Below are 26,019 nucleotides of genomic sequence, written 5' to 3' on the forward strand. Positions count from 1 at the left end.
ATGGTGATTCCAGGGTTGATTCGGTTTCAGCGTTGTCAGATTCGACTCAATTTAGCCAGTGGACAGCCTTTAATGTACGATCGAGCCACTGTGTGCGGTCTATATTAGCGTTTTTGTGGACTATGATTATTCATGCAAGAATTCCTGATCAAAACATGCCATCATGCAAGTCATTTCTATGCATTGAACAAGCACAATAATTTATTATTCGTTTTGAGATGTCGGAAATAGTCAGAGGCCCCGTGGGATTCGCCTCCTTTCCTTATCAGTGTGAAATCCCATGTAGAAAAAAGCTTTTTTTTATGCAGAAGTATAAATAACAAATATATGATGACGTAGTTACTGAGGGTGGCATGGGCAAAACCTCGATTTTCTTTCGCTCTTTCATAGGTGTTTTGTTGTTCCTGCCTTTTCTTTTTTTTGCCGCTCAAATAATGTAAAGACCGTGTAAAGTATATTTAACGCTGACCAACACAAAGATAGCGTTTGATTTTCGTTTGTCACACCCCACTGATCTCTGCTTACTCTCACAATCAATCTTTGAGTTTGTCTGAAATGAAATTGCACAGGTTCCACTGCTGTTCGTGTTTGGAAGCTGATTCTCCCAGGAGTGTTCGTTTGTTCCTTCACGGAAATGTTCATAAACGCAGCACAGCATCAGCACGGGATTCTCCAGATGTGGGGAACGACACACCATGCTGTGATTTATTATTCTTTTTTTATTCCTTGGTTTCCTTAATATATATATATATATATATATATATATATATATATATATATATATATATATATATATATATATATATATATATATAAGCAACAAGTTCCGTCCTGAAGTGCAGTGTAGCCCTCTAATACGCGATAATCAAGTATCAGTCCTCGGTGAAAAGATCCCATCTGATTGAGTTTTGATGCAACAGTGTCACACAGGAAGCTGATTATGTTTGGTTTAACTTTAAAGAGTCAAGCACTGAAGAAACCCCAATGCTCTCCGTCGCATTCGTACACCTGTGAAGTTTGTAAACAATTTTTTTTTGTCTTGTCCTTTAATTTGCAGATCTAATTTTTTTTTAATATAACGTTTCCTTACTTGCAAATGAAATTAATCTGTACACGTATCTGTGTAGTCTGATTCAAGGTTTCCGCTTATCTTGCTTGAGATTAGTTATTAAATTCATTATCGTGAGGTTTTCTTGCTGTCCATGTGTCCAGCTCTAACACTTCGATTCCCTGACGTCTTTTTGGTTTCGGCCCTTCTCCTTACGACCCTTTCCCTCGTTGTTGTCATCTTGCTTTTCCTTCTCAGGCTTGGTTACACTGTCGTAAGATGGCAGGGATGCTGTAGAGGGCGTGTCTTCTTTCTTCTCCTGATTTGTCCCTCCGTTTTCCAGCTTGTTGTTGGCAGGTCGGCGTTTGCAGACGAAACCCCGGCGGCTGAGGTGAGCGCGGTACGCCCTCTGGATTATCACGACTGAAACCTCCTCCTGCTTACGTCGCAGCGTGGTGGTGATCGGCTCATAGGACACTTTGGAAGGATTTGCTGCCACAAAGCGCTCCTCCATCTGCTGACGCATCATATCCAGATCACCGCTGTCGCCCAGGACGCGTTTGGTGAAAGCAAACAGGATGTCCAAGCAGTGAATCCGATCCCCACTAACCATAGGGAGATCCATAGCGATGAGCTCGATGATGTTGGGCTTCGGCACACGGAGAGGATGTTCCAGTGTGTCTGCAAAGTCTGGCAGCTTGGCAAAGGTGATAAACTGTGAAGCATCTGGGTCAAACTTCTCCCAGATCTCATAGAAGGACTCAAAGTCGTCCTCGCACAACGGATCAGCGCTCTCCTCTGTCGCGACGCTGAAGTTCTCCAGAATAATGGCGATGTACATGTTTACAACAATCAAGAAGGACACAATAATGTACATGACAAAGAAGAAGATTCCCACAGATGGGTTGCCGCAGTTGCCCTTCACTGTGGTTCCTGGGTTCTCCTTCTCAGGGTTGCAGTCAGGTGGGTAGTTAAGGATGGGAGCCAGCAAACCATCCCACCCTGCTGACGTGGTGATCATGAACAAGATGATCATGCTGTTACCGAACGTCTCAAAGTTGTACATGTCGTCGATGCCGAGTTCCCGCTTCACATATGCGAAGTTAGACATGCCGAATATGGAGAAGATAAACATGACCAGGAAGAGCAGCAAGCCTATGTTAAACAGGGCAGGAAGTGACATCATTAAGGCAAACAGTAAAGTCCGGATACCCTTGGCTCCTTTGATTAAGCGCAAGATGCGACCGATTCGAGCCAGGCGGATCACCCTGAACAGAGTCGGTGACACAAAGTACTTCTCGATCAGGTCTGCCAGGAACATACCTGAGATACGAGAAACAGAACGCATGGTCAAGCAAATTAAATCATGTAACATTTACAGAGAGATCATGTTCAGAAGGAAATTTTTTTTGTGTATCAGGATTTACATCTATTTTACTATCGAGCCATGCCCACTCTCAACCATGTCTTTGTCTGCCATGCCCACTCTCAACCATGTCCCTGTCAGACACACCCACTCTCAGTCATGCCCACTATTAAACACATCCCTGTCAGCCACAGCAACAAAAATCTTGATTTGGACATGAGTTCCACTGGCCAAATCTCCAGCCAGCCCTGTGTGTCCTGCCCCTTCATCTCTATCCCCCTCATGTTATTCTACTCACCCACAATAGACAGAATCACCACCACACAGTCAAAGATGTTCCAGCCGTTGGTAAAGTAGTAATGTCGTAGTGCAAAGAGCTTCAGCACAAACTCGCCAGTGAACACAACGATGAAGACGAAGTTGACCCAGTACAAAATGTTCTCTGTCTCTGGTGACTGGTCATCGGTTTCCACCATCATTGTGACCATGTTGAGACAGATGAGAATCATGATGGAGATGTCGAAGGCTTGTTGAGTGACAAAGTCAAACACCATCCCCTGGATGTTGTTCTGGAAAAAAAAGGTGGATGAAAACAGGAATAAATGGAAAGTATTTGTAGTGTTTATGTGCGGTGGTTAGTTTCTGCTTGTTTTGGTACCTGTGGTCTGGGGATGGGCTTCTGTGGTTTCTTTGAGCCCAATTTTTTCATAGCATTATAGTACTTCTTTTGTTCTTCTGTCATGAAGATATCCTGACCTCCAAAGTATAGGGAGAAAATGACACTGGTTACAACCTGAAAAACTCCAATGGTAATGATGAACATTTCTGAAACACTTTTGTTCAAATAAAAGATCTTTCAGGGGCTTTTGAGAAACCACCTTCAAATGCAACATGTTAAAGTAGAATTGTGAAGGAAATTAAAACAAGTAGTAAAATGGAACAGATCCCAGCTCCTTAACAAACGCTGACAAAAGCTAATGACAATGCTGATTGAAAATCATCACATCAAAAGTTTACATTATACAGATATTCCCCAACAGTTCAGAGTCACGAGTTCAGAGGCAGGAATTTTACAGAGAGGAACATGTTGAATGTTCTAATGAAACACAGAGAACACTTATCTTTTTCTTCTGTTGGTTGAAGTTGTCGATGATGACACCAATAAAGAGGTTAAGTGTGAAGAATGAACCGAAGATGATGAAGATGACAAAGTAGATGTACATGTACAGATTATCTTCATACTTTGGTTGCTCTCCAACCTAGAAACAAGCAGCACAAATGTTCACAGTTCACGATACACATTTTATGCCTCAAATAAATCACTGATATATGCATTCGAATGGAAGAATCATAATTAAGGGTGTATTTAAGCTAAGAACAAGGTCTGTTTGGACTCATTCGGATTGCAGATTTAATGTTCATATACATGTGCACAGATTCAGGTCAAACACAGGTTCATAATGAGCACCAGTACAATTCATCTGAATAATATACAGCAATAGTTTTGTAGATACTGTATCTTTTATAGTCACTAGTCACAAAACTAATGGTGTAAATGCAGGCTATAAATGTAGCAGCTCATTACAGTAAATGTGTGTGTGTTTTTGTCTGCGTGCGTCTGTCTGTCTGTGTGTGTTTTACAGAGGGTGTGTATGTCTGTGTGTTTTGGAGAGGGTGTGTACATCTGTGTGTGGGTGTGTGTTTTGAAGAGGGTGTAGACGTCTGTGTGTAGGTGTGTGTTTTGGAGAGGGTGTGTACGTCTGTGTGTAGGTGTGTGTTTTGGAAAGGGGGTGTAGGTCTGTGTGTAGGTGTGTGTTTTGTGTGGAGGTGTGTGTTTTGGAGAGGATGTGTGGGTCTGTGTGTAGGTGTGTGTTTTGGAGAGGGTGTGTACGTCTGTGTGTCTGTGTGTTGTAGAGGGGGTGTGTACGTCTGTGTGTAGGTGTGTGCTTTGGAAGGGTGTGTACGTATGTGTGTAGGTATGTGTTTTGGAGAAAGTGTGTTCGTCTGTGTGTAGGTGTGTGTTTTGGAGAGGGTGTGTATGTCTGTGTGTAGGTGTGTGTTTTGGAGAAAGTGTGTTCATCTGTGTGTAGGTGTGTGTTTTGAAGAGGGTGTGTATGTCTGTGTGTAGGTGTGTGTTTTGAAAAGGGTGTGTACGTCTGTGTGTTGGTGTGTGTTTTGAAGAGGGTGTGTAGGTCTGTGTGTAGGTGTGTGTTTTGAAAGGGGTGTGTACATCTGTGTGTAGGTGTGTTTTGGAGAGGGTGTGTACGTCTGTGTGTAGGTGTGGTTTGAAAAGGGTGTGTACATCTGTGTGTAGGTGTGTGTTTTGAAAAGGGTGTGTACGTCTGTGTGTAGGTGTGTTTTGGAGAGGGTGTGTACGTCTGGGTTTAGGTGTGTGTTTTGGAGAGGGTGTGTATGTCTGTGTGTAGGTGTGTTCTGGAGAGTGTGTGTAGGTGTGTTTTGGAGAGTGTGTGTACGTCTGTATGTAGGTGTGTGTTTTGAAAGGGGTGTGTATGTCTGTGTGTAGGTGTGTTTTGGAGAGGGTGTGTACGTCTGTGTGTAGGTGTGTTTTGGAGAGGGTATGTACGTCTGTGTGTAGGTGTGTGTTTTGGAGAGGGTGTGTACGTCTGTGTGTAGGTGTGTGTTTTGGAGAGCGTGTGTACGTCTGTGTGTAGGTGTGTGTTTTGGAGAGGGTGTGTACGCCTGTGTGTAGGTGTGTTTTGGAGAGGGTGTGTACGTCTGTGTGTAGGTGTGTGTTTTGGAGAGGGTGTGTACGTCTGTGTGTAGGTGTGTGTTTTAAAAAGGGTGTGTACGTCTGTGTGTAGGTGTGTTTTGGAGAGGGTGTGTACGTCTGTGTGTAGGTGTGTGTTTTGGAGAGGGTGTGTACGTCTGTGTGTAGGTGTGTGTTTTGGAGAGGGTATGTACGTCTGTGTGTAGGTGTGTGTTTTGGAGAGGGTGTGTACGTCTGTGTGTGGGTGTGTGTTTTGGAGAGGGTTTGTACGTCTGTGTGTAGGTGTGTGTTCTGTGTGTAGGTGTGTGTTTTGGAGAGAGTGTGTACGTCTGTGTGTGGGTGTGTGTTTTGGAGAGGGTTTGTACGTCTGTGTGTGGGTGTGTGTTCTGTGTGGAGGTGTGTGTACATCTGTGTGTAGGTGTGTGTTTTGGAGAGGGTGTGTACGTCTGTGTGCCTGTGTGTTTTGGAGAGGGTATGTACGTCTGTGTGTAGGTGTGTGTTTTGGAGAGGGTGTGTACGTCTGTGTGCCTGTGTGTTTTGAAGAGAGTATGTACGTCTGTGTGTAGTTGTGTGTTTTGGAGAGGGTATGTAAGTCTGTGTGTAGGTGTGTGTTAATGCAGGCTATAAATGTAGCAGCTCAATACAGTAAACATTGCTTGTGTGTGTGGTTTTGTCTGTGTCTGACTGTCTGTGTACGTTTTACAGAGGGTGTGTACATCTGTGTGTAGGTGTGTGTTTTGGAGAGGGTGTGTATGTCTGTGTGTAGATGTGTTTTGTGTGGGTGTGTGTGTTTTGAAGAGGGTGTGTACATCTGTGTGTAGGTGTGTCTTTTGGAAAGGGTGTGTACGTCTGTTTGTAGGTGTGTGTTTTGTGTGGAGGTGTGTGTTTTGGAGAGGGTGTGTAGGTCTGTGTGTAAGTGTGTGTTTTAGAGAGGGTGTGTACGTCTGTGTGTAGGTGTGTCTTTTGTGTGGAGGTCTGTGTTTTGTGTGGATGTGTGTGTTTTGGAGAGGTTGTGTACGTCTGTGTGTATGTGTGTGTTTTAGAGAGGGTGTGTACGTCTGTGTGTAGGTGTGTGTTTTGAACAGGGTGTGTACGTCTGTGTGTAGGTGTGTGTTTTGGAGAGGGTGTGTACGTCTGTGTGTAGGTCTGTGTGTAGGTGTGTGTTTTGAAGAGGGTGTGTACGTCTGTGTGTAGGTGTGTGTTTTGGAAAGGGTGTGTACGTCTGTGTGTAGGTGTGTGTTTTGGAGAAAGTGTGTACGTCTGTGTTGTAGGTGTGTGTTTTGTGTGGAGGTGTGTGTTTTGGAGATGGTGTGTACGTCTGTGTGTAGGTGTGTGTTTTGGAGAGGGTGTGTACGTCTGTGTGTAGGTGTGTGTTTTGGAGAGGGTGTGTATGTCTGTGTGTAGGTATGTGTTTTGTGTGGAGGTGTGTGTTTTGGAGAGGGTGTGTACATCTGTGTGTAGGTGTGTGTTTTGGAGAGGGTGTGTATGTCTGTGTGTAGATGTGTTTTGAAGAGGGTGTGTACGTCTGTGTGTAGGTATGTGTTTTGTGTGGGGGGGTGTGTTTTGGAGAGGGTGTGTACATCTGTGTGTAGGTGTGTCTTTTGGAAAGGGTGTGTACGTCTGTGTGTAGGTGTGTGTTTTGGAGAGGGTGTGTATGTCTGTGTGTAGATGTGTTTTGAAGAGGGTGTGTACGTCTGTGTGTAGGTATGTGTTTTGTGTGGGGGGGTGTGTTTTGGAAAGGGTGTGTACGTCTGTGTGTAGGTGTGTGTTTTGGAGAGGGTGTGTATGTCTGTGTGTAGATGTGTTTTGAAGAGGGTGTGTACGTCTGTGTGTAGGTGTGTTTTGAAGAGGGTGTGTATGTCTGTGTGTAGGTATGTGTTTTGTGTGGGGGTGTGTGTTTTTGAGAGGGTGTGTACATCTGTGTGTAGGTGTGTCTTTTGGAAAGGGTGTGTACGTCTGTTTGTAGGTGTGTGTTTTGTGTGGAGGTGTGTGTTTTGGAGAGGGTGTGTAGGTCTGTGTGTAGGTGTGTTTTAGAGAGGGTGTTTACGTCTGTGTGTAGGTGTGTGTTTTGTGTGGAGGTCTGTGTTTTGTGTGGATGTGTGTGTTTTGGAGAGGTTGCGTACGTCTGTGTGTAGGTGTGTGTTTTGGAGAGGGTGTGTACGTCTGTGTGTAAGTGTGTGTTTTGGAGAGGGTGTGTCTGTCTGTGTGTAGGTGCATGTTTTGGAGAGGGTGTGTACGTCTGTGTGTAGGTGTGTGTTTTGTGTGGAGGTGTGTGTACGTCTGTGTGTAGGTGTGTGTTTTGGAGAGGGTGTGTCTGTCTGTGTGTAGGTGCATGTTTTGGAGAGGGTGTGTACGTCTGTGTGTAGGTGTGTGTTTTGTGTGGAGGTGTGTGTACGTCTGTGTGTAGGTGTGTGTTTTGGAAAGGGTGTGTACGTCTGTGTGTAGGTGTGTGTTTTGGATAGAGTGTGTACGTCTGTTTGTAGGTGTGTGTTGTGTGTGGAGGTGTGTGTTTTGGAGATGGTGTGTACGTCTGTGTGTAGGTGTGTGTTTTGGAGAGGGTGTGTACGTCTGTGTGTAGGTGTGTGTTTTGGATAGGGTGTGTATGTCTGTGTGTAGGTATGTGTTTTGTGTGGAGGTGTGTGTTTTGGAGAGGGTGTGTACGTCTGTGTGTAGGTGTGTGTTTTGGAAAGGGTGTGTACGTCTGTGTGTAGGTGTGTGTTTTGGATAGAGTGTGTACGTCTGTTTGTAGGTGTGTGTTTTGTGTGGAGGTGTGTGTTTTGGAGATGGTGTGTACGTCTGTGTGTAGGTGTGTGTTTTGGAGAGGGTGTGTACGTCTGTGTGTAGGTGTGTGTTTTGGAGAGGGTGTGTATGTCTGTGTTTAGGATATGTGTTTTGTGTGGAGGTGTGTGTTTTGGAGAGGGTATGTATGTCTGTGTGTAGGTGTGTGTTTTGGAAAGGGTGTGTACGTCTGTGTGTAGGTGTGTGTTTTGGAGAGAGTGTGTACGTTTGTTTGTAGGTGTGTGTTTTGTGTGGAGGTGTGTGTTTTGGAGATGGTGTGTACGTCTGTGTGTAGGTGTGTGTTTTGGAGAGGGTATGTACGTCTGTGTGTAGGTGTGTGTTTTGAAGAGGGTGTGTACGTCTGTGTGTAGGTGTGTGTTTTGGAGAAGGTGTGTACGTCTGTGTGTAGGTGTGTGTTTTGGAGAGGGTGTGTACGTCTGTGTGTAGGTGTGTGTTTTGGAGAGGGTGTGTACATCTGTGTGTAGGTGTGTGTTTTGGAAAGGGTGTGTACGTCTGTGTGTAGGTGTGTGTTTTGGATAGAGTGTGTACGTCTGTTTGTAGGTGTGTGTTGTGTGTGGAGGTGTGTGTTTTGGAGATGGTGTGTACGTCTGTGTGTAGGTGTGTGTTTTGGAGAGGGTGTGTACGTCTGTGTGTAGGTGTGTGTTTTGGATAGGGTGTGTATGTCTGTGTGTAGGTATGTGTTTTGTGTGGAGGTGTGTGTTTTGGAGAGGGTGTGTACGAATGTGTGTAGGTGTGTGTTTTGGAAAGGGTGTGTACGTCTGTGTGTAGGTGTGTGTTTTGGAGATGGTGTGTACGTCTGTGTGTAGGTGTGTGTTTTGGAGATGGTGTGTACGTCTGTGTGTAGGTGTGTGTTTTGGAGAGGGTGTGTACGTCTGTGTGTAGGTGTGTGTTTTGGAGAGGGTGTGTCTGTCTGTGTGTAGGTGCATGTTTTGGAGAGGGTGTGTACGTCTGTGTGTAGGTGTGTGTTTTGTGTGGAGGTGTGTGTACGTCTGTGTGTAGGTGTGTGTTTTGGAGAGGGTGTGTCTGTCTGTGTGTAGGTGCATGTTTTGGAGAGGGTGTGTACGTCTGTGTGTAGGTGTGTGTTTTGTGTGGAGGTGTGTGTACGTCTGTGTGTAGGTGTGTGTTTTGGAAAGGGTGTGTACGTCTGTGTGTAGGTGTGTGTTTTGGATAGAGTGTGTACGTCTGTTTGTAGGTGTGTGTTGTGTGTGGAGGTGTGTGTTTTGGAGATGGTGTGTACGTCTGTGTGTAGGTGTGTGTTTTGGAGAGGGTGTGTACGTCTGTGTGTAGGTGTGTGTTTTGGATAGGGTGTGTATGTCTGTGTGTAGGTATGTGTTTTGTGTGGAGGTGTGTGTTTTGGAGAGGGTGTGTACGTCTGTGTGTAGGTGTGTGTTTTGGAAAGGGTGTGTACGTCTGTGTGTAGGTGTGTGTTTTGGATAGAGTGTGTACGTCTGTTTGTAGGTGTGTGTTTTGTGTGGAGGTGTGTGTTTTGGAGATGGTGTGTACGTCTGTGTGTAGGTGTGTGTTTTGGAGAGGGTGTGTACGTCTGTGTGTAGGTGTGTGTTTTGGAGAGGGTGTGTATGTCTGTGTTTAGGATATGTGTTTTGTGTGGAGGTGTGTGTTTTGGAGAGGGTATGTATGTCTGTGTGTAGGTGTGTGTTTTGGAAAGGGTGTGTACGTCTGTGTGTAGGTGTGTGTTTTGGAGAGAGTGTGTACGTTTGTTTGTAGGTGTGTGTTTTGTGTGGAGGTGTGTGTTTTGGAGATGGTGTGTACGTCTGTGTGTAGGTGTGTGTTTTGGAGAGGGTATGTACGTCTGTGTGTAGGTGTGTGTTTTGAAGAGGGTGTGTACGTCTGTGTGTAGGTGTGTGTTTTGGAGAAGGTGTGTACGTCTGTGTGTAGGTGTGTGTTTTGGAGAGGGTGTGTACGTCTGTGTGTAGGTGTGTGTTTTGGAGAGGGTGTGTACATCTGTGTGTAGGTGTGTGTTTTGGAAAGGGTGTGTACGTCTGTGTGTAGGTGTGTGTTTTGGATAGAGTGTGTACGTCTGTTTGTAGGTGTGTGTTGTGTGTGGAGGTGTGTGTTTTGGAGATGGTGTGTACGTCTGTGTGTAGGTGTGTGTTTTGGAGAGGGTGTGTACGTCTGTGTGTAGGTGTGTGTTTTGGATAGGGTGTGTATGTCTGTGTGTAGGTATGTGTTTTGTGTGGAGGTGTGTGTTTTGGAGAGGGTGTGTACGAATGTGTGTAGGTGTGTGTTTTGGAAAGGGTGTGTACGTCTGTGTGTAGGTGTGTGTTTTGGAGATGGTGTGTACGTCTGTGTGTAGGTGTGTGTTTTGGAGATGGTGTGTACGTCTGTGTGTAGGTGTGTGTTTTGGAGAGGGTGTGTACGTCTGTGTGTAGGTGTGTGTTTTGGATAGGGTGTGTATGTCTGTGTGTAGGTATGTGTTTTGTGTGGAGGTGTGTGTTTTGGAGAGGGTGTGTACATCTGTGTGTAGGTGTGTGTTTTGGAAAGGGTGTGTACGTCTGTGTGTAGGTGTGTGTTTTGGAGAGGGTGTGTATGTCTGTGTGTAGATGTGTTTTGAAGAGGGTGTGTATGTCTGTGTGTAGGTATGTGTTTTGTGTGGGGGTGTGTGTTTTTGAGAGGGTGTGTACATCTGTGTGTAGGTGTGTCTTTTGGAAAGGGTGTGTACGTCTGTTTGTAGGTGTGTGTTTTGTGTGGAGGTGTGTGTTTTGGAGAGGGTGTGTAGGTCTGTGTGTAGGTGTGTTTTAGAGAGGGTGTTTACGTCTGTGTGTAGCTGTGTGTTTTGTGTGGAGGTCTGTGTTTTGTGTGGATGTGTGTGTTTTGGAGAGGTTGTGTACGTCTGTGTTTAGGTGTGTGTTTTGGAGAGGGTGTGTACGTCTGTGTGTAAGTGTGTGTTTTGGAGAGGGTGTGTCTGTCTGTGTGTAGGTGCATGTTTTGGAGAGGGTGTGTACGTCTGTGTGTAGGTGTGTGTTTTGTGTGGAGGTGTGTGTACGTCTGTGTGTAGGTGTGTGTTTTGGAGAGGGTGGGTCTGTCTGTGTGTAGGTGCATGTTTTGGAGAGGGTGTGTACGTCTGTGTGTAGGTGTGTGTTTTGTGTGGAGGTGTGTGTACGTCTGTGTGTAGGTGTGTGTTTTGGAGAGGGTGTGTACGTCTGTGTGTAGGTGTGTGTTTTGGAGAGGGTGTGTACGTCTGTGTGTAGGTGTGTGTTTTGGAGAGGGTGTGTACATCTGTGTGTAGGTGTGTGTTTTGGAGAGGGTGTGTACGTCTATGTGTAGGTGTGTGTTTTGGAGAGGGTGTGTACGTCTGTGTGTAGGTGTGTGTTTTGGAGAGGGTGTGTACGTCTGTGTGTAGGTGTGTGTTTTGGAGAGGGTGTGTACGTCTATGTGTAGGTGTGTGTTTTGGAGAGGGTATGTATGTCTGTGTGTAGGTGTGTGTTTTGGAAAGGGTGTGTACGTCTGTGTGTAGGTGTGTGTTTTGGAGAGAGTGTGTACGTTTGTTTGTAGGTGTGTGTTTTGTGTGGAGGTGTGTGTTTTGGAGATGGTGTGTACGTCTGTGTGTAGGTGTGTGTTTTGGAGAGGGTGTGTATGTGTGTGTAGGTGTGTGTTTTGGAGAGGGTGTGTACGTCTGTGTGTAGGTGTGTGTTTTGGAGAGGGTGTGTATGTCTGTGTGTAGGTGTGTGTTTTGGAGAGGGTGTGTATGTCTGTGTGTAGGTATGTGTTTTGTGTGGAGGTGTGTGTTTTGGAGAGGGTGTGTACATCTGTGTGTAGGTGTGTGTTTTGGAAAGGGTGTGTACGTCTGTGTGTAGGTGTGTGTTTTGGAGAGAGTGTGTACGTCTGTTTGTAGGTGTGTGTTCTGGAGAGGGTGTGTATGTCTGTGTGTAGGTATGTGTTTTGTGTGGAGGTGTGTGTTTTGGAGAGGGTGTGTACATCTGTGTGTAGGTGTGTGTTTTGGAAAGGGTGTGTACGTCTGTGTGTAGGTGTGTGTTTTGGAGAGAGTGTGTACGTCTGTTTGTAGGTGTGTGCTTTGTGTGGGGGTGTGTGTTTTGGAGATGGTGTGTACGTCTGTGTGTAGGTGTGTGTTTTGTGTGGAGGTCTGTGTTTTGTGTGGAGGTGTGTGTTTTGGAGAGGGTGTGTACGTCTGTGTGGAGGTGTGTGTTTTGTGTGGAGGTGTGTGTTTTTTTGAGAGGGTTTGTACGTCTGTGTGTAGGTCTGTTTTTTGTGTGGAGGTGTGTGTTTTGGAGAGGTTGTGTACGTCTGTGTAGGTGTGTGTTTTGGAGAGGGTGTGTCTGTCTGTGTGTAGGTGCATGTTTTGGAGAGGGTGTGTATGTCTGTGTGTAGGTGCATGTTTTGGAAAGGGTGTGTAGGTGTGTGTTTTGTGTGGAAGTGTGTGTACATCTTTGTGTAGGTGTGTGTTTTGGAGAGTGTGTGTACGTCTGTGTGTAGGTGTGTATGTCTGTGTGTAGGTGTGTGTTTTGTGTGGAGATGTTTGTTTTGGAGAGGTTGTGTATGTATGTGTGTAGGTGCATGTTTTCGAGAGGGTGTGTACGTCTGTGTGTAAGTGTGTGTTTTGGAAAGGGTGTGTACGTCTGTGTGCAGATGTGTGTTTTGGAGAGGGTGTGTACGTCTGTTTGTAGGTGTGTGTTTTGTGTGGAGGTGTGTGTTTTGGAGATGGTGTGTACGTCTGTTTGTAGGTGTGTGTTTTGTGTGGAGGTCTGTGTTTTGTGTGGAGGTGTGTGTTTTGGAGAGGTTGTGTACGTCTGTGTGGAGGTGTGTGTTTTGTGTGGAGGTGTGTGTTTTTTTTAGAGGGTTTGTACATCTGTGTGTAGGTCTGTGTTTTGTGTGGAGGTGTGTGTTTTGGAGAGGTTGTGTACGTCTGTGTGTAGGTGTGTGTTTTGGAGAGGGTGTGTATGTCTGTGTGTAGGTGCATGTTTTGGGAAGGGTGTGTAGGTGTGTGTTTTGTGTGGAGGTGTGTGTATGTCTGTGTGTAGGTGTGTGTTTTGGAGAGGGTGTGTACGTCTGTGTGTAGGTGTGTGTTTTGGAGAGGGTGTGTATGTCTGTGTGTAGGTGTGTGTTTTGTGTGGAGATGTTTGTTTTGGAGAGGTTGTGTACGTCTGTGTGTAGGTGTGTGTTTTGGAGAGGGTGTGTACGTCTGTGTGTATGTGTGCGTTTTGGAGAGGGTGTGTACGTCTGTGTGTATGTGTGCGTTTTGGAGAGGGTGTGTACGTCTGTGTGTAGGTGTGCGTTTTGGAGAGGGTGTGTACGTCTGTGTGTAGGTGTGCGTTTTGGAGAGGGTGTGTACGTCTGTGTGTAGGTGTGTGTTTTGGAGAGGGTGTGTACGTCTGTGTGTAGGTGTGCGTTTTGGAGAGGGTGTGTACGTCTGTGTGTAGGTGTGTGTTTTGGAGAGGGTGTGTACGTCTGTGTGTAGGTGTGTGTTTTGTGTGGAGATGTTTGTTTTGGAGAGGTTGTGTACGTCTGTGTGTAGGTGTGTGTTTTGGAGAGGGTGTGTACGTCTGTGTGTATGTGTGCGTTTTGGAGAGGGTGTGTACGTCTGTGTGTATGTGTGCGTTTTGGAGAGGGTGTGTACGTCTGTGTGTAGGTGTGCGTTTTGGAGAGGGTGTGTACGTCTGTGTGTAGGTGTGTGTTTTGGAGAGGGTGTGTAAGTCTGAGTGTAGGTGTGTGTTTTGGAGAGGGTGAGTACGTCTGTGTGTAGGTGTGTGTTTTGGAGAGGGTGTGTACGTCTGTGTGTAGGTGTGTGTTTTGGAGAGGGTGTGTACGTCTGTGTGTAGGTGTGTGTTTTGGAGAGGGTGTGTAAGTCTGTGTGTAGGTGTGCGTTTTGGAGAGGGTGTGTACGTCTGTGTGTATGTGTGTGTTTTGGAGAGGGTGTGTACGTCTGTGTGTAGGTGTGCGTTTTGGAGAGGGTGTGTATGTCTGTGTGTAGGTGTGTGTTTTGGAGAGGGTGTGTACGTCTGTGTGTAGGTGTGCGTTTTGGAGAGGGTGTGTAAGTCTGTGTGTAGGTGTGCGTTTTGGAGAGGGTGTGTAAGTCTGTGTGTAGGTGTGCGTTTTGGAGAGGGTGTGTACGTCTGTGTGTAGGTGTGCGTTTTGGAGAGGGTGAGTACGTCTGTGTGTAGGTGTGCGTTTTGGAGAGGGTGTGTACGTCTGTGTGTAGGTGTGTGTTTTGGAGAGGGTGTGTACGTCTGTGTGTAGGTGTGTGTTTTAGAGAGGGTGAGTACGTCTGTGTGTAGGTGTGTGTTTTGGAGAGGTTGTGTACGTCTGTGTGTAGGTGTGTGTTTTGGAGAGGGTGTGTACGTCTGTGTGTATGTGTGCGTTTTGGAGAGGGTGTGTACGTCTGTGTGTATGTGTGCGTTTTGGAGAGGGTGTGTACGTCTGTGTGTAGGTGTGCGTTTTGGAGAGGGTGTGTACGTCTGTGTGTATGTGTGTGTTTTGGAGAGGGTGAGTACGTCTGTGTGTAGGTGTGCGTTTCGGAGAGGGTGAGTACGTCTGTGTGTAGGTGTGTGTTTTGGAGAGGGTGAGTACGTCTGTGTGTAGGTGTGCGTTTCGGAGAGGGTGAGTACGTCTGTGTGTAGGTGTGTGTTTTGGAGAGGGTGAGTACGTCTGTGTGTAGGTGTGTGTTTTGGAGAGGGTGAGTACGTCTGTGTGTAGGTGTGTGTTTTGGAGAGGGTGTGTACGTCTGTGTGTAGGTGTGTGTTTTGGAGAGGGTGAGTACGTCTGTGTGTAGGTGTGTGTTTTGGAGAGGGTGTGTAGTCTGTGTGTAAGTGTGTGTTTTGGAGAGGGTGAGTACGTCTGTGTGTAGGTGTGTGTTTTGGAGAGGGTGTGTACGTCTGTGTGTAGGTGTGTGTTTTGGAGAGGGTGAGTACGTCTGTGTGTAGGTGTGCGTTTCGGAGAGGGTGAGTACGTCTGTGTGTAGGTGTGTGTTTTGGAGAGGTTGTGTACGTCTGTGTGTAGGTGTGTGTTTTGGAGAGGGTGAGTACGTCTGTGTGTAGGTGTGTGTTTTGGAGAGGGTGTGTACGTCTGTGTGTAGGTGTGTGTTTTGGAGAGGGTGAGTACGTCTGTGTGTAGGTGTGTGTTTTGGAGAGGGTGTGTACGTCTGTGTGTAGGTGTGTGTTTTGGAGAGGGTGAGTACGTCTGTGTGTAGGTGTGTGTTTTGGAGAGGGTGTGTACGTCTGTGTGTAGGTGTGTGTTTTGGAGAGGGTGTGTACGTCTGTGTGTAGGTGTGTGTTTTAGAGAGGGTGTGTACGTCTGTGTGTAGGTGTGTGTTTTGGAGAGGGTGAGTACGTCTGTGTGTAGGTGTGTGTTTTGGAGAGGGTGTGTACGTCTGTGTGTAGGTGTGTGTTTTAGAGAGGGTGTGTACGTCTGTGTGTAGGTGTGTGTTTTAGAGAGGGTGTGTACGTCTGTGTGTAGGTGTGTGTTTCGGAGAGGGTGAGTACGTCTGTGTGTAGGTGTGTGTTTCGGAGAGGGTGTGTACATCTGTGTGTAGGTGTGTGTTTTGGAGAGGGTGAGTACGTCTGTGTGTAGGTGTGCGTTTCGGAGAGGGTGTGTACGTCTGTGTGTAGGTGTGCGTTTCGGAGAGGGTGAGTACGTCTGTGTGTAGGTGTGTGTTTTGGAGAGGGTGAGTACGTCTGTGTGTAAGTGTGTGTTTTGGAGAGGGTGAGTACGTCTGTGTGTAGGTGTGTGTTTTGGAGAGGGTGTGTACGTCTGTGTGTAGGTGTGTGTTTCGGAGAGGGTGAGTACGTCTGTGTGTAGGTGTGCGTTTCGGAGAGGGTGAGTACGTCTGTGTGTAGGTGTGTGTTTTGGAGAGGGTGTGTACATCTGTGTGTAGGTGTGTGTTTTGGAGAGGGTGAGTACGTCTGTGTGTAGGTGTGCGTTTCGGAGAGGGTGTGTACGTCTGTGTGTAGGTGTGCGTTTCGGAGAGGGTGAGTACGTCTGTGTGTAGGTGTGTGTTTCGGAGAGGGTGAGTACGTCTGTGTGTAAGTGTGTGTTTCGGAGAGGGTGAGTACGTCTGTGTGTAGGTGTGTGTTTTGGAGAGGGTGTGTACGTCTGTGTGTAGGTGTGTGTTTCGGAGAGGGTGAGTACGTCTGTGTGTAGGTGTGCGTTTCGGAGAGGGTGAGTACGTCTGTGTGTAGGTGTGTGTTTCGGAGAGGGTGAGTACGTCTGTGTGTAGGTGTGCGTTTCGGAGAGGGTGTGTACGTCTGTGTGTAGGTGTGTGTTTCGGAGAGGGTGAGTACGTCTGTGTGTAGGTGTGTGTTTCGGAGAGGGTGTGTACGTCTGTGTGTAGGTGTGCGTTTCGGAGAGGGTGTGTACGTCTGTGTGTAGGTGTGCGTTTCGGAGAGGGTGAGTACGTCTGTGTGTAGGTGTGTGTTTCGGAGAGGGTGAGTACGTCTGTGTGTAGGTGTGCGTTTCGGAGAGGGTGAGTACGTCTGTGTGTAGGTGTGTGTTTCGGAGAGGGTGAGTACGTCTGTGTGTAGGTGTGTGTTTCGGAGAGGGTGTGTACGTCTGTGTGTAGGTGTGCGTTTCGGAGAGGGTGAGTACGTCTGTGTGTAGGTGTGCGTTTCGGAGAGGGTGTGTACGTCTGTGTGTAGGTGTGCGTTTCGGAGAGGGTGAGTACGTCTGTGTGTAGGTGTGCGTTTCGGAGAGGGTGAGTACGTCTGTGTGTAGGTGTGCGTTTCGGAGAGGGCACACTATTGGCACACTGACTTATGAAGGTCGGTGGTCCCTGTGACTGTGCGTGTAAACTTGTGCTGCCGTCTGTTGCCATGTTACAAAACCAGAATACCAGAATGGAATATTTTGACCATCTCATATTTCAACCTTAGTGATGGAATACACCAGTTCCTGAGACAGATGGAAAATTCATTCCTTCTTTATATCCTCATAATTTATTTGTATTTTTTATTTCTTTTTTGATTATGTTGGTATTTTGGTGACTGTTTCTCGTGATGAGCTCCAGTCAGGTGTGTTTGGAATGCATAAGACTGCATGTAAACGTGGTGATGTAAAGAGGGAAAGTGTTCAATTCATTACAAAACTCTTACAAAATGGCGATAAGGTCACCTATTTTCTTTACCTTTCTGGAATCCACTGCTGCGTACATGATGTCCATCCAGCCTTTAAACGTGGCCTGATGGAGCAGAACATCAGAAAACAGTTCAATCTTCTTTTTCAGAGCATTTCTGGATTTTTGAATATAAACTCAAAAGTCAGACAAAGATAACAAAGATTGTAGGACATGTAGTGAAGATACACCATAAAATAATAACACTGAACCTGCATTGATCTTCATCATGCACAACGCTACAGCGTTAAAACAGCTGAAGTTTCATCATTGCCATGTAACAACGGTTTTTTTTTAAAGAATCGAATCAAACCCACCACTTGTAAGAGTGCCAGATATCCAGCACCCACGTTATCGAAGTTGATCTTGACGTTCTTCCAGCGAACCTCGGAGTGATTGGCATTGATGAGCGCAAAACACTCCGTCTTGTTGTTGACTTCAACAGTCTCGAAATATTTCTCGTTCGTCTCATTGAAGCAGTAATAGTACTTTCCAGCAAACAGGTTCACTCCCATAATACTGAAGATCAGCCAGAAGATCAAACACACCAGCAGCACGTTCATGATGGATGGGATGGCACCTACCAGGGCGTTTACCACCACCTTATCGTGGGGGAGGGGAGGGGGGGAGGGGAGAGAGAGAGAAAGCACATTTAGCTGTAAGTTCCCCACATCATTAAGCTGTTTTATTATGTGAGGTGTTGAAGGGAACTCCACTCTAACTAACTCCACTCTTTATTTCAATCATATATGGAACGCAACAGTGGCATTAATCAATAAATCTGATGTTTAAACCTCACTACACTGCAGGGCCGAAGAGTTTGTGGACACCTGACCATAAGTTTGCTCTGTGCCTCTTTTTGAACATCTCGTTCCACATTTAGTGTCCATCTGCTGTTATTAGCGGTGTTCCTGTGCACGTGTCGGTGCAGGGCTTTCAGTTCGGTGCACGTGTGCACACGTTTACGTGCAGAACAGTTACAAATCGAGTTTCCTCAAAAACATTACATTTAGTCTCCGCCTCACACTGAGCACACGGTCAATGTTTTTTATGATTAAACTTGGAAACGTACACAGCAGTGCAGGGGACAAGACCAGGAGGAAGAGTTCAGCAGCGTCACTGTGACCACTCGCTCACTACCACATCCCCATTTACACTGCACAAAACTACGCTGTGTAGCACCTTGTTAATCTCGGGTTTTGTTTTGCGCACTACGGGTGTGTTAGTAAAGTCAGGTACTGAGGTCTGGGTCAGCGTTCACATTCATTCATGTTCAATAGGCTTGGAGCTCTATAGCAGAAGATCTTCCACTTTAACCCATGGAAAGCAGATCTTCATGGAGCTGTCTTTGTGGTAGATTTGGGTCTCCTACTTCAACTGGAGGAATAATTTCAGGCTCATGCATCCAAAGGAGCCATACACAATTGAGTGTCTCAAACAGTTTGGTGAAGAAGCACGTAGGATCAGGTGTCACAAAACTTTTGACCCTAATTTTGATGTTTTTGAGAAGATCAGATAACTCCTGCAAAATGACGCTGAATGCTTAAAAGTTAAACGAGTAAAATTCACTGTAAGTCGTGTGGTTTCAGTTCTCACATAAACCCTCTGGAGCTGCACACTGGATGGCTGACTTCAGACCTACAGCGGTTTGTGGAACATGTTGATGGTCACCAAAACATCTGATTCAAACAAACATGAACCTCCAGTTCTTACATCCAGCTGAATATTAAAGAGTTTTTTTTGCACCGATATCAAATTTTAAAGCAACCAGCAAGCGTGAGCTCATTTCCTCAGCTTTTGTCCACCAATTTGTGGAGACCATCACCACAGGGTTGGGTTTAGATCTGAACAGGATAAACCCTCGCCATGCCAGTGTACTGCTAGAGATCTGCAAGAACCGATCATTGATTCAAGCCAGGAGGCATCTACTCAGGCTTCACCACTCCAGCTTTTTCTCATGAGTTACACAAAAGCAATGATGTTTATGATGACACACAGGCCGGTTGGATGAAGCTCTGAGATGACAGGCCAGCAGAAGTTCATGCAGAGCCAGCAGCAGGACATACTTTTTACCTACCTGCTCACCATGTTCTTCTTCAAAAACACAGTAACCTTGTACCTGCTCACCACGTTCTTCTCCAAACACACATTAACCTTCTACCTGCTTACCATGTTCTTCTCCAAACACATAATAACCTTCTACCTTCTCACCATGTTCTTCTCTGAAACATACACTAACTAATGTTTTTTTGGTTCTCCACTCACAGTTTCCCTTCTAGATCTTTGTTCCTTAAGTCATTTCAGACAGGTGTGGATATCGATGGTGCTGAAATGATCTGATGAGTGACTGTAGCAATTGCTGTAGATTAAAGCTAGAATGAGGATGTGCACTTTTACCTCAAAGGTCTGATTTTCACCCTGATTCCTGCAGTGGTTTATTTGGGTTATTATTACAATATACATACATGTGTATACAATATATGGCCAGAAGATTGTGAACACCTGCCCATGAACGTTTGTGAACACATTTGGCTCTTCTAATGTATTAGAACACGTAGGATCTTCCAAATGTATTAAGACACCTGTCCTTTCCTGCCATATGTGGTTTACAAATGTAAACAAGAACATTCTAGAACGTCTTGTAGAACATCTTCCCAGAAAAGTGGAGGGAATTATAACAGCAAATTGGGACTAAATGTGGAATGCAATGCTTTCAAAGTAAATACCGTACTTTTGACCAGGTGTCCACAAACTTTTGCAATATAGTGTTTGGACTACTATTTCTTATATATATATATATATAAAACAAAAAAACCAGAGGCCACGCCCACAAACTACACAATAAATAACGTGTAAATAATGCACGTCTCCTTGGCATGAGGGGCGGGATTGGGAAGTGGGCGGGGTTAATGGTGAGACGGTTGAGATGTGAACAGCCCCAGCGCTAATGCTAATGCGGGTTTGTGATGAAGCAGCTTGCGTTTTAATACGTAACCCTGTTTTTATCTCACGTTAACATCCAAGTCCCCTGAACATGTCGCTTTCATGCAGAAAGATTTACGCTGCCTAATAAATGAATGAAAAACAGCAGATAAGATCATTTCCGCTCCTGTTGGCTAAGCAACATGTTTTATAACTTTATTACATCACAAAGTGAACAGATTAAGCCCCACCCTCTCCCTGATCTTTTTTTTTTTTTTTTTTTTAACGAGTTCAGAGGGACTTTGTGAAAAACGTTTTCGGATCATGCAATAATTTCATGCATAAAGCATGCATTTAGCGTGTATTAGTTTCAGCTGATGTCACACTGAAACCCTTTGAACTTTACTCTATTTTCTCTAGCTAGCTATGATTAGCTTTTTTTTCCTTTTTTTTGCATGATGGTGGTTCTTGGCATGCGATCGTGTTTCAAAGAGCGAGGGACATGCACTGGGCAGCTACGGATCTTACCCTCATTCCCTCAAACCGGGACAAAGCTCTCAGGGGCCTGAGGGCCCGCAAAGTCCTCAGGGACTTAATGGGGCCCAAGTCTGAATACCCCAGCGCATTAGCTATAAGGCTGACAATAGAGACCTATATAAAGGGAAAAAGAGAAAGACAGAGAGGAAGAGAGGGACAAAGTGTTTAAGTCAGGAAGGATGGCGGGGTAATAGAGAGCGAGAGAAAGAACCCTATGGTGCTTTTACACTGGAGAGTTAAAGACACATGACACATATATACATACATAATTCAAAGCATGTCTGCATCCGTTCGTATGTATGTATATAAGTGCATATTAACACACAAAAGAAAAGAACGAGAGAAAGAAAGAAAGAGAGAGAAGGTTAGACATGGGTTATCTGCTGCACTAGGGATGGTGAACACCTCCAAAGCATCTGAACCTTCACTGTTTCTTTTTGTCAATTTTGTTTGTTTGTTTGTTTGTTTGTTTGTCTGTTTGTTTATTTGTGATTAGTTCAGTTATCGCAGAAAGTCGGAAAGCAGCGTAAAAACAGCAAACCTGGAAGGAAACGAGTGTCTTAATAGATCCGGGAGAGAAACAGAGATCATGGGAGAAATGTTAAGAGAAAGAGAGAAAGGAGAGAGAGTGCACATACATACGAACACATCCACCATACTGTTAACATGACAGAAATACACAATACGTACGAACACGCCAACCGCATACAGTACACACAAGACCAGTACACAGTCGTTGAGGGTGGAAAAGGAGGGTTAGGGGCGGGGTTAAAGACAGCAAGGGGGCAGAAAGGAAGAGAGAGAGAGAGAGAGAGAGAGAGAGAGAGAGAGAGAGAGAGAGAGGAAACGAACTCCTGTTAGAGAGAAGAAGAGTCCTAACAGTGACCTTACCCTGCCCCCCTCTCTCACTCCCGGCCAATCACAGGCCACCTCAGTGCCTCGGGCTCCATCAGGGCTAAAGAGAGACAAGTCACCTGTCAGAGAATCGCAAAACTCTCTCAGATCCGCATCAACAAACTTACACTCATGTTAGTCCAGCTGAGAACGTCTCACTTACCGTCTTGTCTCGTCTCCTTCTCCTGAACACAACACACACAAACTCACTGCCACTTTTGCCACAGGTTTTATTTCAATCACAGAACGTTATTAATGAACCTGAAAAAGTTCACACCAGGGCCATAACTGCCATTACACTGAGGAGGAAACGCCCCCAATTACCCTGACCCACAACATCCAATCAGAAACGGCTCTGAATCGCCCCTCCCTCAAAAAACATTAGGTGGGGTCTTCCCAAGTGTCATGGGCATAGTTATACACCCCGTGTTGTGGGTGTGGTTATTCCTGATGTTGGGGGTGTGATTTCCACGGTGTTGGGGGCATGGTTATCCCCAGTGTTGGGGGCGTGGTAATCCCCAGTGTTGGGGGCGTGGTTATAGCCCTGTTCTACCTTGATTAGTTTTCACTGAATCATCAGTTAATCATCAGCATATACAAAATATTTTCCTTTCTGCATCTGTCTATTCTTCTCTTTATTTCTTCTCTCTATATGTCTATTCTGTCTGCCTGTCTATATCACAATCTGTCTCTATCCATCACTTTGTCTTCCTGTCTCTCAATTTATCTTTATATGTATCTGTCTGTCTGTCTGTCTGTCTGTCTGTCTGTCTGTCTGTCTGTCTGTCTGTCTGTCTCTATATGTCTCTCTGGCTTCTTGTCTCTCATTATGTATTGGTCTGTCTCTCTCTCTAACTCTATCTATAATATATATATTTATCTACATCTATCTCTCATTGTCTGTCTCTCTTTCTGTCTTTTCTGTGTCTATATTTATCTTTTTCTGTCTATCTGTCTCTTTCTGAATCTGTTTGTCTGCTTGTCTCTATCACTTTGTCAATTTCTTTTGTGTCTCTTTCTGTCTTTGTCTGTATCTATCCGTCTGGCTCGCTATTATTTTGTCTCTTTGTCTGTCTGTCTCAATCTCTCTCTGTATGTCTCTATTTTCTCTCTCTGTCCTTCTGTGAGGTATTGAGGAATTTTGCCTTGTGATCTGATCTTTTTTCTCAGGATTGATGTGAACAGGTGAAGCCTTGCCCCCTGATCCTCTCCACAGGATCATCATCAAAACCTGACAAATGTTTACACCGCAGGACAGCGAGAGTTTCTGAAATGTGGTGATGAAGTTTCCTTCTGCACATGCCTGCAGTCGCTACGCCGCTAAACTACATCATATCACACATCACATGACCGAAAGTGCAGGGAAAAAACTCATTACTCATCACACACACACACACACACACACACACACACACACACACACACACACACACACACACACTTCATCAAAGAGATACAGTAAGTAAAAAAAAAAAAAAAAAGATGAAGGAATGAAACGATCACAGACGAAGAAAAAAGGAGGATAGAAAAAGTTACGGTTGAAAGAAAGGAAGGAAGGAAGGAAGAAACGAAGGAAGGAAGGAAGAAAGGAAGAAAGAAAGAAAGAAAGAAAGAAAGAAAGAAAGAAAGAAAGAAAGAAAGAAAGAAAGAAAGAAAGAAAGTTTGTTCTTTTTTTTTAAGTACAGTGATCAGACACACACACACACAGACACACACACACACACATATATATATATGTATATCACATACACACAGAGAACCTGTGTGCACTTCCTCAGTGGGAGAAAAGAAAATGAGCAGCGACTCACACTTTATACACTCAATCTGTTCATCATCATCATCATCATCATCATCATCATCATCATCATCATCATTATTAACACCATTATTACAGCTGTGATAAACTCTGTTCCTCAGGTCTGTTCAGAGAGTCAGAGAAAAAAGACATGGAGACAAAATGAGAGATAGAAAGAAAGGCACACAGAGAGACAGATAACGGAGCCCCAGATAGAGAGAGAGACTGGAAAAGACAAATACATACAGTACATGCAGACAGAGAGATAGAAACATACAGACACAGAGAAAAACAGACAGACAGTCAGACAGATGGACAGACAGAGAGACAGACAGACAAACAGACAGACAGACAGACAGACAGACAGACAGACAGACAGACAGACAGACAGACATTAAGTAACAGTAAAGTGACACTCACGTCTACGATGAAGAAGTCTAACCAGCACCAGGCGTTAGTGAAATATTTGACGAAGCCGTACGCGACCCATTTCAGCAGCATTTCCAGGATGAAGATGTAGGTGAAGACTCGATCTGCATATTCCAGAATAATCTGAATTGTTTTCCTCTGTTCTATATACACGTCCTCAAACGCCTGTCAGAGAGACACAGGGAGACACATGAGATAAGGGGAGACATTAAATAATGAGAACACATGAGAAAGACAGACAGAGAGACATGAGATAAGGGGAGATGTGAGGGCACAGGGAGACATAATATACAGGGATATATAAGATACGGGGAGACATGAGATAATGGGAGATATGAGATAAGGCGAGACATGAGGAGAAAATGAGGTGAAACAGGGTGAGATACAGGGAGACAGAGTGAGAGATGAGTGAGAGAAAGGGTAAATCTACTCTACACCTTATGCTGCAGTGTTTTTAGAATTTCTATCACATTTTTATTTTATTCAGTTTTTATACAAACAATAAAAATAATCATGTATTAAATGCAGACTGAAATATTTCAAATGTCTATCGAGGTCAGTGATGTAAAATCCAGCTGATGTGTGAAAAGCTTCTGCTCCCTGATCCACTCCTCATCATCTCACCATCTCAGTGTTCTCACTGATCCTGAATGTTCCTGTGTTCCTCACTTCACAGCTACTTTATGTTACTGCTGCATGATGTTACTGATTCGAAACATAAGAAACTAAAGCATCTTCAGATCATCGCACTGTCTTCTTCTATCCACATTTCTTCTGTGCATCAGTTCCACACTGGTTGTGAAGAAAAGCCAGTTCCACTGATTTTGTCAATACTCTTTTCCACAACCCAATCTACATCTTCCATCATGATTGTTAAAAAAAGAAGCTAACACTGCAGGTTAAAACATACTTGTCACACACACACACACACACACACACACACACACACACACACACACACACACACACACATACACACACATACACACACACACTCTCTCTCTCCAGACAGTGTAACATGTGTGTAATGAGAAGTTTAGCGTCAGCTATAAAATTGACCACAAGGTGGCACTACAAGCTCATATAACCACACACACACACACACACACACACACACACACACACACACACACACACACACACACACACACACACTCTCTCTCTCTCTCTTTCTCTCTCCAGACAGTGTAATATGTGTGTAATGAGAAGTTTAGCGTCAGCTATAAAATTGACCACACGGTGGCACTAACCCAGTCTCCTGCAAGATCTACACCATCTTCTGACCCGCACTGATCGACCAGTCTCAATAAATACACAGTCATCTTACAGGAGGTACCTCTGTATCTTTGAGTGTTCCTGAGGTTACATCTGGAACTTTCCAATATGGAGGACAGGCTAATGTAGACTTAGCTATCATTCTGTGTGTGTGTGTGTGTGTGTGTGTGTGTGTGTGTGTGTGTGTGTGTGTGTGTGTGTGTGTGTGTGTGTGTGCGTGCGTGTGTGTGTGTGACCTTACCAGAGCCCCAGAACTGAGTAGGATCATGAAGATAATTAGTGTCTCGAACCAGTTGTGTTCTACGATGAGGTAGCAGGTTTTCCTCAAATACCACCAGTATTTCCCCCAACCCTCAGTGATGGGCACGTCACAGCACTTATACCGCGCCACACAGGCTGCACACACACACACAGGTTTAGATGTTTTTTTAAAGCAAAACTAAAAGCATTTTTGTTTTAAACAGTCAGCAGTTGTAGTGAATTCTGGATGTCAGGATGCGATCATAAGTAAAAGTGTATCGATTTTTTTTTTTTACTTTGTATCGTTTTATGGTTTATCATGAGTTTGGACCAAATGATCTGATCCTATCACCCAGACCTTCTCAAATCATCTATAATCTCCTCAGAGTGCGGCCTCTGTGCAGCATGTAAACATTTATTTATTTTAAAACACACACACACACACACACACACACACACAGGTTCTTCACTTGTCTGATGGCTCACCATCCGTCCAGCAGGCTTCTGGGTCCAGGTACTCTTCCACCACCTCCACTGCCCCTGCCTCCTCCTCCTCCGGCTTTATGTCTATGGTGCTGCCCTCTGACGAGCTCGTATCATCCAACTGACCCACAGAGAGAGAGAGAGAGAGAGAGAGAGAGGTGAGTCCTGGACTGCGATTGGTCAGAAGGTGGTGATTAGTTCTCTGCAACAGTGGCTCTAACAGTACTTCAGGGTTATTGTTACATTATCGCGTGTGTGTGTGTGTGTGTGTGTGTGTGTGTGTGTGTGTGTGTGTGTGTGCTCCTGCTGGAGATGATGTATGTGGAGGTGTGTGTGTGTGTGTGTGTGTGTGTGTGTGTGTGTGTGTGTGTGTGTGTGTGTGTGTGTGTGCTCCTGCTGGAGATGATGTATGTGGAGGTGTGTG

At 45.1% G+C, this 26,019-nt stretch overlaps 2 protein-coding genes across 2 annotated transcripts in view; both read right to left on the reverse strand.

The window, feature by feature from the left end:
* LOC310738875 (uncharacterized protein) overlaps positions 1-26,019 on the reverse strand; it is a 183,583-nt gene that overhangs the window by 78,476 nt on the left and 79,088 nt on the right. The window lies entirely within an intron of this gene.
* LOC310737784 (sodium channel protein type 8 subunit alpha-like) overlaps positions 1-26,019 on the reverse strand; it is a 49,874-nt gene that overhangs the window by 1,212 nt on the left and 22,643 nt on the right. The window contains exons 12-21 of the mRNA XM_083562425.1: positions 25,599-25,716; positions 25,114-25,268; positions 23,589-23,762; positions 20,471-20,593; positions 17,338-17,622; positions 17,033-17,086; positions 3,532-3,673; positions 3,073-3,170; positions 2,713-2,983; positions 1-2,371 (exon numbers count right to left, since the gene is read on the reverse strand). The exon at positions 1-2,371 is cut by the window's left edge and continues 1,212 nt beyond it. Coding sequence (XP_083418551.1) covers positions 1,215-2,371; positions 2,713-2,983; positions 3,073-3,170; positions 3,532-3,673; positions 17,033-17,086; positions 17,338-17,622; positions 20,471-20,593; positions 23,589-23,762; positions 25,114-25,268; positions 25,599-25,716 — 2,577 coding nt within the window. The 3' untranslated portion in view covers positions 1-1,214. The remainder of the gene's footprint in view (positions 2,372-2,712; positions 2,984-3,072; positions 3,171-3,531; positions 3,674-17,032; positions 17,087-17,337; positions 17,623-20,470; positions 20,594-23,588; positions 23,763-25,113; positions 25,269-25,598; positions 25,717-26,019) is intronic.

The sequence above is a fragment of the Silurus aristotelis genome (genome assembly GCF_946808225.1).
Source record: "Silurus aristotelis genome assembly, chromosome: 2".
Lineage (NCBI taxonomy): Eukaryota > Metazoa > Chordata > Actinopteri > Siluriformes > Siluridae > Silurus > Silurus aristotelis.